Genomic DNA, 12,208 nt, shown 5'->3' on the forward strand with positions numbered 1-12,208 from the left:
ACACAGCACAGGCTACTCCATCACAGGGATGCTGTGTGAGCACACCGGCCACCTCTTCCCAGATACCTACACAAGGTGACACATTTTCCTGAGTTCAACCTCAGGAGATCGTGGGGAGGAAACCCCTGGAAATGTGGATACTACAGAGACACACTGGAGCCTGGGTCAAGTGGGATTTCCAATGGAGAGACCTTGTCACCTCTCCCTGGGCCTCAGCGCCTCTGAGGAAAAGGAATCTGAGATTTTGATGAGATAGACTCATGCAGATGTGGCTCCATATCCAGATGTGGCAGGAGCAGACGGGGTTTGGAACATTGGAGGTTTCCCCTTCTCATTTGCCATCAGCAGCAGCCACCCACTGTCTCGTTTTTAAATCAAGGATGCATCTTGGCACGCTCTTCCAATTTTGTTGTATCCAGGCATCACGGTTCAGGGTCACAGCCATAGGCCCACTGGATCTGCCTTCTCTGGACTACCTCAGATGTTCCAGGCTGGGATGGTGAGGGGCACATGGTTGCAGCCAGGTCCTTCCCGGGGCCTATCATGGTTGGCCACACGCCCATTGCGCAAAGGCAGGCGGCCAGGCCCTGCGGCCCCGCTGCTGGCGGCAGACTCGGATGGCAGGCCCGAGTCGCTGGGCTGCACATCCACCACCATCCGCCTGCGCAGGAGGCGGCCGGGCCTCTCGGAGTAGGCTTGCTTGTGGGCTCCCCAGGGTGGCCGGCAGAGCTGTGCACGGAAGGCAGCCTGGAAGCCACGGCGGAAGTTCTCATTGAAGTAGCCGTAGATGATGGGGTTGGCGCTGCTGTGGAAGAAGGCCAACCAGTGTGCCAGGGGAAAAGCGTAGACCGACAGCAGGTGAAGCTGCGACTCGCTCAGCTGCCCATAATCGATGAGCAGCAGCAGCGCCCAGAGCGGCAGCCAGGACAACGTGAAGAAGAGCGCCACCATGACCAGCATGTGCACCACGCGAGCCCTGCGGCGCGACGCGCGGCCACCCTCGGCCACCGGCTCCTCCGTGTCGCGCGCTGGGCCCGGGGCCTGGCACAGCTTGCGCGCGATGCGCGCGTACATCACCACGATGAGCGCCAGCGGCGCCAGGTAGATGTGAGCAAAGAGCACTGCGGTGTAGACCTTACGCATGCCCTTCTCCGGCCAGGCCTCCCAGCACGAGTAGAGCGGGTAGGAGCGGTTGCGAGCGTCCAGCATGAAGTGATGTTCCTCGCGCGTGACGGTCAAAGTGACCGCCGAGGGACACATGATGAGCAGCGCCAGCGCCCAGATCACTGCGATGGTGAACAGCGCCTTCCGGAGAGTCAGCTTCTCGCGGAAAGGGTGTACGATGCAGCGGAACCTGCAGGGGGGTGGGGGTGGGGGTCGAGAAGGCAGAGGGGTTTGGAAGGGTCCCCGGAAGCCCAGCGGGCCAGAGTTGACCTGTTAGAAACTGCTGGAAGAGGACGCCTGACTTTAATCACCATACTTGAGGCAGCATCCGGTGCTGCTGGAAGGTACCTGACATTCATCACCACACTTGAGGCAGCATCCGGTGACAGCTCAGACACAAACCAGGTTAATTTACAAGAAAATTGGTCTGTCATTTGCGAGGGTGGCAGCTCGCTCTGCTAAATTGTTCTGGAGCTCAGGCTGGATTTAAAGTAGGTGACGAAGGTACAGCTTCCTACTGGAGGCTTGGGATCTTTATTTCAGAAAGGGTTAGCTGGTAGCAGACCTGGCAGCCAGCCTGCGGTGAACAGTCTGTGCTGGAGAAGCCTGACTAGGTAAATACACAAATGTTTTTTAAAAACACTTATTTACAGCTCAGTTCTCTCTCTCTCTCTCTCTCTCTCTCTCTCTCTCTCTCTCTCTCGCTCTCGCTCTCGCTCTCGCTCTCGCTCTCTCGCGCTCTCTCTCGCTCTCTCTCGCTCTCTCTCGCTCTTTCTCTCTGGCTCCTTCTTCCCTTTCTTTCTCCACACAAAAGACAACTGTAGCTGTCAGTTCCCTCCTACCATGGGATCCTAGGGATTGAACTTAGGTCAGCAGGCTTGGTGACAACCCCCGTCACCCATTACTAACCAACACAAACCTAACAAATGTAATCTCTAGTTGTTTATGTATTGCCCCGAGCACCTTAGGAGCTGGGTGGGTCAGGAACAGGCCATCCCTGGGTCATCTTAACCATTGTACTGAAGTGACAAAAACGTATTTGCTAAATCCTGACAGGATTTCAGGCTAACACTGAGCTAGGCCTAACCCACAGGCTCATACAGCACTTACCGTACTTTGGTAACCCGCATTGCTCCGCTTTCGTAACCCCAAGGCTTTCTGCTCCCTGATCAACCAGAAACACCATGGTGACACCACGGTGCCCTGTTCTTATTGAAAGTTCATATCCTGTCCTGCCTGCTAACAGCCATCACAGCTACATCAATGGGATGTACCAAACTTGTAGGTTTTACCTTTATAAATGCTCTGCTCACTCAGTTCGAGGACGCCTCTTTAGACTTGTAGCCACAGAAGTGAAAGCCCTGAGCTGGGTCTGTGTAGCTGAATATAAACTTCAGATTCACAAAGTGCTCATCCTGGTCTCCTCTTGGGTGACCACAGCCTAGCTACAACAGTCACAATGTGTAGCCTGACTTTCCTTGTTAGATCTACTCAGCAAAAGCTATTGTTAAACCCTTGTTTACTTGTTTATCATTTTTGAGAAAGTTTCCAGTCTGGACTGGTCTCAAACTCCCTCTGTTGTAGAAGGTGACCTTGAGCTAATAATCCTTCCAGACTGCTTTCACCTTTCACCTTTAGTTTTCCTAGGAGAGGTTCTCCGAGGTGTGAAGCAACCGCCACAGGTCACACAGCCATCGGGGAAGGTTATAAAGGAACACCTAGGAACCCCAATTTGTCCATTTCCCTGTGCCACTTAGACGAGTAGCATAGACTCTCCTGAAATATAAAAGAATATAAAAGAAAGAAAGCAGCCGGGCGGTGGTGGCGCACGCCTTTAATCCCAGCACTCGGGAGGCAGAGGCAGGCGGATCTCTGTGAGTTCGAGACCAGCCTGGTCTACAGAGCTAGTTCCAGGACAGGCTCCAAAGCCACAGAGAAACCCTGTCTCGAAAAACCAAAAAAAAAAAAAAAAAAAAAAGAAAGAAAGCAAACCCCCTCCACTCTAATTATTGTGGGAAGGGTTCTGGAGTATTTGCATCTTCTCTTCTAAGCAGCCTGGGGCGGGAGCTGCCAGCAGAGGTGAAGGTTCAAAGGCTGTGGCTCAACCTCTTGTACTTGAAAGTGGGGGTCAAACAAGTGCCCTAGAATGGGTTTAGATCAATACAGGAAGGAGCGGCTAGAAGAGGCAGTTGCTCAAAGGCCTTTCTGGACCTTGGTTTCCTTATCTTAAAAGTGGGGCCCATAGCCTGGCAGTGGTGGCACACGTCTTTAATCCCTGCACTCGGGAAGCAGAGAAAGGCAGATCTCTGAGTCCGAAGTCAACCTGGTCTACAGACTGTGTGCCAGGACAGCTGGGTCTATATAGAGAAACCCCATCTCTAAATAAACCACACACCCACACACTTCACACACACACAAAAAAGCAAAAACAAAATAACAAAAACAAAAAACAAAAACACAAAACAAAAATGGGGCCCATAATAAACCCTCCTCTGTGGGGTGATGAGGATGAACTGAGACTATTCCACTCTAGAGGCATTCTGAATGCTTACAACAGTGGAAAAACCAAAACCAAAAATTACTTGGAGACTTCAGAGGTTGGTGGGGGGAATCAGGAGTTCAAGGTCATTCTTGACTAGAGAGTTCAAGGTCCACCTGGGCTATGTGACAGACACCAAGTTGCAAAAAACAACAAAAAACCCCAAAAAACAAAAACAAAAAACAAACAAAAACAACAACAACACACAGCAAGAAAAAGAAGGACTGCCTACTTCCCAGTATGCCTCCCATCATCCATCTGTGCCAGAAAATAGAGACACCCCTCCTGAAGACCATGGGGCCAGGCTCAGTTATTTGAGTGGAAGGGAAGAAATGGTCTATCTCACAAGTCCACATGGCTCTTTAAGGGCAGAACCTGCTTAGAACACAGGTATGGCACTGACTGCTGCCAGAGGTCCTTTCTTCAATGTTCATTCACCTGTATCCTTCCCTCTTACCAGCTCCATCGTCCCAACCTGAAAGCATTTATCCCACAGCCTCACCCTGAACAACCCTGGCCTTCTGGCTTCAGAGCACCAGACACTGTAGAACTCTCCAGAGAACAGGTGACTTCTGACGCCTCTGATACTATTATGGACTCAGTGGCAATCACTGGGTGGAGGGAACTCCTGGAGGTCATTTTGGAAGGCTTCCTGAAGGAGGTGGAGTTTGATAAATTGTAAGTATGACCAGGAGAGGTTTTACATTCTCATGTCACTCACCAAAGGAAAAAACAAAACAAACAGCAATAACAACAAAACAAAGACTGAGGGGTCAAGAGATGGTTCAGTCATTAAAAACTAAGACTCACAACTGAAGAGACAAGAAAAAAAAAAGTTGGGTCTCTATGATCTCGAGGCCAGCCTGGTCTACTAGAGCTAGTTCCAGGACAGGCTCCAAAGCTATAGAGAAACCCTGTCTCGAAAAACCAAAACCAAAAAAAAAAAAAAAAAAAGAAAAAAAAAGTTGGAGGAGGAGAGAGCTTCTCACATGACCCTATCATTTAGTGGCTTTGTAGAGAGGGAACCCCAACTCCATCATGCCAGCTGCCTACGTGACAGGGGTAGGGGATTGGGGCTGGGCATGTAGAGTCCTTACTTAGCAAGCACAAAGCCCTGAGCTTAATCCCAGCAGCAAGTAAAATGAGGACATGATGGCATATGCCTAGGACTAGGCAGGTGGAGCAAGGAGGATCAGAAGTTTAGGGTCATCCTCAATGACATGTAAGTTCAAGGCCAGTCTAACAAAACCAACAAGGCAGAAATCTTTAATAAATAAAGAAAGAAAGAAAGAAAGAAAGAAAGAAAGAAAGAAAGAAAGAAATCAAAACCAACAAAAACGGAGTTTGATGGGGGCAGAGGTGGGAAGGAGTTGGGAACGTGAGATTCCAGGAGGAGCGGTGCTGAAAAGGGCTGGCGTTGGAGAAAGAAACCAGGAGGAGGATGTGGGTTGCTATGGGATAGTTGTACACTGTGTGAATGGCCAATAGCTAGGCAGGAAGAAAAGGTGAAACTTCAGGGGAGAGAAAGGAAGAGGAGGAGGAAACTAGGTGTGCAGCAGATGCCAGAGACAAGAGGTGCAAGATGGAGGAGAGGTAACACCATGTGATAGAACCTAGATTAATATAAGTGGGCTAATTTAAGTTATAAGACCTAGTTGGGCACAACCCTAAACTATTGGCTGAACTTTGTGTTGTTGTTGTTGTTGTTGTTTCGAGACAGGGTTTCTCTGTAGCTTTGGAGCCTGTCCTGGAACTAGCTCTTGTAGACCAGGCTGGTCTCAAACTCACAGAGATGCACTGCCCAGCAGGCCGAGCTTTTATAATTAATAAGAAGTCTCTGTGTCTCTGTGTCATTATTTGGGAGCTGGCTGGTGGGACAGAAAAGGACTCGATACAGTGGGCATGTGGAAGAAATCAAGTTAGCAGCTGGTGTTTGGATTGTGGGCTAAGAACTGTCCATTAACTTTTCTTTCTTTTCTTTTTTAAATATTTATTTACTTATTATGTATACAATATTCTGACTGTGTGCATGTCTCCACGCCAGAAGAGGGCACCAGACCTCATTACAGATGGTTGTGAGCCACCATGTGGTTGCTGGGAATTGAACTCAGGACCTTTGGAAGAGCAGACAATGCTCTTAACCACTCAGCCATCTCTCCAGCCCTCCATTAACTTTTCAAACAAAGTTGCTTAAAGCCTCCAGCCCCTTGTTAGGGCAGTTACCATTTTATTGATACAGTTCCTCCCAAAGTAGCAGAATGAGTGGCCCAATATCACACAATGGGACAGTGATGAAGACAAAAGCCACCTCCAGCTGTTCTGCCTACCCCCTAGTCCCTGGGGACAAGGCTCCCACTCAGGAGTCCTTACCACTTTAGGAGATATTTAGTGAGGAGTAGGGGTTAGGGTCACAACCATATGTTATGGGAAGGAAAGCTTAAACACTGGTCCAAAGCCTCACTGACCCAGGGCTCCAACCCTGCTCACATGTACAAAACCATGCTTAGTCTGGACTCTGTTGGAGTCTGTGGCTGAAAAGTGGAAGTGATGGACGTGTAGATTAAGTAAGGCCAGGATTTCCAGGAACCAGCAAGTAGGAGATGGGATAAAGGAGCAAAAAGAAACCCTTCTTTTCCAGCTATACTAAGCCAATCGGCAGACAGGCTCCTCCAGTTCTGGCTCCCAGGGCTCAAACAGAAGAGAGGTAGGATTCTCTGATGCCGGGGTGCAGACTGCCTTGTGCTCCTAGCAGGCTCCAGAAATTACTATGAGGCTTCGTCAGGAGTGGCCTCTGCCTTCCAGAAAGGGATGGCATGGTATTCTCAGCAGGCCTTCTCTATAGCTTCCCAGCTAGCCCAGGGTCAAAGGTATGAGCTCTCTCAGTGTCAGCCCCAAGTTACCCAGGGAAACGTCTCACCTTTCCACGGCGATGGCCACCAGCGTGAAGACGGATGCAGACACAGACATGCCCTGCACCAAGCCGCTCATCTTGCATGTGGCCTTGTCAAAAGGCCAACCTGTAATGACAGAGGCCCCCACAGGGCGAAAGATGCTAATCCAACAAAATGCAGATCTTGCTAGATAAGCCAAGCCCCCACCCAAACATAGCTCCTTTCTCCTTATGCTATGAGGGCTCATTAGGTCTCTACAACAGTGACCGAGGAGACAATCATTACAGACCAAACTGCTTTAAGGAAGATGACCTTTATGTTGACATCTGATTGTCTCTCTATGACCTTTAGCTCCACGTATTCCCGGCTCCCCGATCCTACTGTTCAGCCCAGAGGGAGGCCATTCTTTCCTCACATTAGCCCTTCTATTATTAATAGCATACATTCACAGCCTACATATTATTATTACACATATGTATACTAAAGTCGACCAAACAAATAAGTAAACGCTATATGGATCAACGCAGACATTTTTCACTGAGAACAACACTATAAATAAAGAAGGGGGTATTGTTAAATTTTCTGGTGTTGGATTGGAATCTGAAGTATTATTAGGATGGATCGTAGTTTCTGAAATGCAGGTAAATGACGAGACACAGGAGTAACAATTGTAGCTTTGTGTGGTGGAGTATGCCTTTAATCCTAATCCCAGCACTGGGAGATAGAGGCAGACAACAGACCTCTATGAGTTCCAGGCAGAGATCTGACTCAGAAAGAAAGAAAGAAAGAAAGAAAGAAAGAAAGAAAGAAAGAAAGAAAGAAAGAAAGAAAGAAAGAAAGAAAGAAAGAAAGAAAGGAGGGAGGGAGGGAGGGAGGGAGGGAGGGAGGGAGGGAGGGAGGGAGGGAGGGAGGGGAGGGGAGGGGAGGGAAGGGAAGAAGAAGACACATGCTAGAGAACTCTGTGGCTATATGCATGCATTTTACAGCGCTGTCACTTCAGAGAGTCTAGAATCAAGACACTCCAATATTGATAAGCACACCTGGAAGAGAGACCTTTGTTTATTATATTCCTTGGCCCCGGGGAGATGACTCAGCAGCTAAGATCATTCGTTGCTCTTGTAGAGGACTCTGGTTCAGACCCCATATGGCTCACAACCATCCATAACTCTCTAGTTCCAGGAGATCTAATGTCCTCTTCTGACTTCTTTGGGCACCAGGCATGCACATGGTATATATGTGCAAGCAAAACACCCATCCGCATAGAATAAAAATAAATATACTTCAATCAAAGAAAACAAGGCTTTTTGAAGAACTAGTTAATTCCAGGGCTGATGCAAGGAAACACGTGAGGTGATCCAGAACATTCTGTGGAGCTAGAAAGTAAGGAAATAGTCTAAGCATCATGGTAGTGTATGGGAAGAACACAGAAGCCAGCAGCAGTGAGCTCCCAATAGCCAGACCCAGAGCGGTTTAAGCAACAAAGTAAACAATAGTGTTGAATTAAAAGCCATGAAGAAAGATCCAATTAGTAAGTACAGAGGATTAAAAAAATATCATTAATAGAGAACAGGATGGCAAGCACTGTTGTGGGCAGCAACTGTCAAATCACTATTAAGTTAGTGCAAGAATATAATGAGCCGTGACATTTGCACAGTCTCGGAGGATCTCCCCGTAGGGTACTTCATAATTAACAGGGGGAAGTGTTTGCTTTGCAGCTGAGAGACAGCAGTTAGGGAGAGAATCAAGCAAGCAGCACAGCTCTCATGTGTGTCTTCCCCACATACCCACGCTGCTCTCGCCTGAATGGCTTAACCGAATCTAACCAAGGTGTAGGGTGCAGGGGAAGCACCGAGCGCATGAAGTTCTGAATAAATGTGTATTATTGACATGGGGAATAGCCATGCCAAGGCTCCAAAGCTTGGACCTATGGGGCATTGACAAAGCCATTACCCATATGAGCAAAGAATTCCTCTGGAGTCAGAGTATAAATTTTTGTTGTTGTGGTTGTTATTGTTGTTGTTTGAGACAGGGTTTCTCTGTGTAGCCCTGCCTGTCCTGGAACTCACTCTGTAAACTAGGCTGGCCTTGAACCCAGAGACCTGCCTGTCTCTGCCTCCTTAGTACTGGAATTAAAGGTGTGCACCACCTAACTGTCAGTCCGCTTTTAAAAAAAAGATTTATGAGGCTAGAGCGGTGACTCAGTGGTTAAGAGCACTTGTTGATCTTGAAGAGGACCCAGGTTTGGTTCCCAGACACCACTTGGTGGTTCACGCCTATCAGTAAACTCAGTTCCAAGAGTTCTGATGCCTTCTTCCAATGCTGAGGGCTCCAGACTTACACAGAATGCAAATATATGCTTGCAGGCAAATATCATGCACATAAAATATTAAAATATATAAAATAAAAAACATCTTTATTAATTTGCTTTTTTTGTTTTTTGAAACAGGGTTTATTTGTGTAATCCTGGCTGTCCTGGAATGAGTTCTGTAGTCCAGGCTGGCCAAGAACTCAGAGATCCACTTGCCTCTGCCTTCTCAGGGCTGGGATTAAAGGCCTGTGCCACCACCACCCAGCATTAATTTATTATTGGTGTGTGTGTGCGCCATATATGAGTAGGTACCCATAGAGGTCAGGGGCAGATCCCACAGTCCTGGACTTACAGGTAGCTATGAGCTGCCATGTATGTGCTGAGAACTCAACTCCAATCCTCTCTGCAACAGCAGCCAGTAAGTGCTCTTAACTACAAAGCCATCTGTCCAAAACCCTAGCATTTTTTAAATTTTTACTTTTGCATGTGTATGCATATGCATGCATGTCTGTATACATTTTCTCATGTGTGTGTGAGTGTGTGCACGGGGATGAAAGCTGTAATCCCACCTGAGTTGCTGGGATTACAGGTCTGTGCCATCAGGCCAGGCTCTTTGAATTGTTTTCTTAGCTCCCACTGATCTGCCACAGGTGCTGGGTCATGACATCAACACATCTGGGAAAATGCTGATCCGTTATTTGAGATATGGGCTTCCCTGATGTTTCCTCTGATGTCACGATCTACACAGTCTGGGGCCTTGGACCCTTCACCAGGTGTTTTGAGGTGACTAGGGCAGCTGTAAAGCAACCACTTCCGTTTCTCTTTAAAGGACAGATACACAGACAGTAAAGCTGGGGTCGGGTGGGGTTCTCTAACACTACAGAAGTAACCCAGAATCTCAGCGTGGTGTTCCTTAGGAGCTGCGCAGAGAGAGGGGCTAGCTGGTCTCTGTAGGAGGCGCTGTAGGTGAGCAGTTTCAGGCTGTAAACACTGGGAGGAGGAAGTTGCTAGTCTTTTCATACGTTGGTCAGTTGTTCATAAACATTCATACTTTGGAGCCGGGCAGCGGTAGCGCAAGCCTTTAATACCAGTGCCCAGGATGGGTGATGCCTAATTTCAGTCTCTAGTACTGAGGCTGCAGGAGAAAGGAGGGAAGGAAGAAGGGAGACAAAAGCAGCCTTAGATCCTGGGTCTGACCTTGAGCTAGCCAAGGGGTGCTAGTCTTAACCCAGAACACCAAAAAGATCAAGTCTGAACACTCCAAAATATTAAACTCCTAAATATTGACACCCTAAAATCCAAAACTGAAAGCCTCAGACTCCATGGAGGGGGAGAAACCCTATAGAACAAAGGTATCCAGCCAGGCTCTGGGGAAGATGTTTTAGTGTGCCTAGGCTGTCCCAGGAAGGCAGGCAGGGTACCTGGAAAAATGTTATTTTGGTTGTGACAGTAAAACTGTTTTCCGCAAAGAGTGTGAGCCCGAGTGAATGAGGTGAGGAAGATCCTACCACACAAAACATACGTGACACCGCGGAGAAGGTCAAGGCCGCCCTAGGCTACACCTAGTAGCATTCAGGCTATGTAAGAACTTTTCTCAAAAAACAGCAAAAGGAACTGGGAATATTGCTCATTGGTTAAGAGGGTTTGCCACCAAGTCTGACAGCCTGAGTTTGAGTCCCAGGACCCACATAGTGGAAGAAGAGAATCTACTCCATGCCCACAAGTTGCCTGGCGGTGGCCACATCGGAGGAACTGCAGCTGGCCTTGGAGTTTATAGAGTATGGCCCACCAGTTAGCACAGCTACCATGGGGGCACCCCAAAGAGGCAAAGCCCCAGGAGGGTTTGTCTCCAGAATGCCCCTTGCTCCTACTATGTCTTTTGATGGCTGCTATGCGTACTTACTGTATGTGGCATGATGGGATTATTGAGTGAGAAAATCCCACTGTTTCTAGGAGAGTACGATTGTTTCATGGGAAAATCCTATTCCTCCCTGGGCAATTCACATGCAGATCATAACGAAGATGATTTGTACAGAGCAATGACACTTGGAGATGTGGGACTTGCCGAGGCTAGAGGATGAAATCAAGGAAGTTTCACACGCTATAGCCCCACGGATTCTGCCTGTGGTCAAAGAGGCTGATGATCAAAGAAAACAATTATGTCCCTGCCCCCAAAGTTAGGTCTGAGTTCCTCGGTCATGTAGCTTACAGAAATCATCACAGGTTTCACTGTGTGCCTTGAAAAAACAAAGTTGTGGAAAGAAATTAAATGGCCCTGTTATGGGTAAAGAAAAAAAGAAAAACAGATGGTTAGTTAGACCATTTGAATAAAGTTTTGTCGAATAGAATAAGGATAAGAATTTGTTGAGCAGTGGTGGCACACGCCTTTAATCCCAGCACTCGAGAGGCAGAGGCAGGCGGATCTCTGTGAGTTCGAGGCCAGCCTGGTCTACAAAAGCTAGTTCCAGGACAGGAACCAAAGCCACAGAGAAACCCTGTCTCGAAAAACAAAAACAACAAAACAAAAGAGCTAGTTCCAGGATAGACCCAAAGCAAGAAAGGAAAAGAAAAGAAAAGAAAAGAAAAGAAAGGAAAAGAAAGGAAAAGAAAAGAAAAGAATTTGCTACACTGGGCTGGAGAAACGGCTCAGCAGTTAAGAGCACCGGCTGCTCTTCCAGAGGACCCTGGCTCAATTCCTCACCACTCACAACTGTCTGTAACTCCTGTTCCAGGGGAGCTGACACTCTCACATATATACAGGCAAAATATCAGTGTACATAAAATACAAGTAAATAAATAAATAATTAAAGAATAAAAATGGGGGTTGGGGATTTAGCTCAGTGATAGAGTGCTTGCCTAGCAAGAGCAAGGCCCTGGGTTCGGTCCTCAACTTTAAAAAAAAAAAAGACAAAATAAAGAATAAAAATGAGCCGGGCGATGGTGGCCACAGAGAAACCCTGTCTCGGGGAAAAAAAAAAAAAAAGAATAAAAATGATTTGCTGCCGTGAAACTTCAAATGCCTGCCTGCCAGTACAAAGGAACAAGGTGAAATATACTTGGCTTGCTTAGGGCTTTGTTAATCAATAATAAAAGAATTATTGCTTTGGGGTGAAGATGTTATGGTGGGAAAAATAATTCAAAAGAAAATGCTTAATTATATGCAGGCTTCTAAGAAAAACATGCACCTTGTGATCGTAGTGTCATTTCTTCTTGTGTGAAGATTTTAATTTGTTTTTGGAAAATATGTAATGAGGTTGTGAGGTCATTTCTTCTTCTGTAGAAACTTTTGTCTTAGGTGGTATAAAA

At 47.3% G+C, this 12,208-nt stretch overlaps 1 protein-coding gene across 1 annotated transcript in view; it reads right to left on the bottom strand.

Annotated features, from left to right (window-relative positions):
• Window positions 1-477: 477 nt before the first annotated feature.
• Npffr1 (neuropeptide FF receptor 1) overlaps window positions 478-12,208 on the bottom strand; it is a 45,202-nt gene continuing 33,471 nt past the window's right edge. Inside the window, exons 5-6 of the mRNA XM_075979125.1 lie at window positions 6,621-6,720; window positions 478-1,354 (exon numbers count right to left, since the gene is read on the bottom strand). Coding sequence (XP_075835240.1) covers window positions 478-1,354; window positions 6,621-6,720 — 977 coding nt within the window. The remainder of the gene's footprint in view (window positions 1,355-6,620; window positions 6,721-12,208) is intronic.

Source organism: Microtus pennsylvanicus, chromosome 7 (assembly GCF_037038515.1).
Source record: "Microtus pennsylvanicus isolate mMicPen1 chromosome 7, mMicPen1.hap1, whole genome shotgun sequence".
Taxonomy (NCBI): Eukaryota; Metazoa; Chordata; class Mammalia; order Rodentia; family Cricetidae; genus Microtus; species Microtus pennsylvanicus.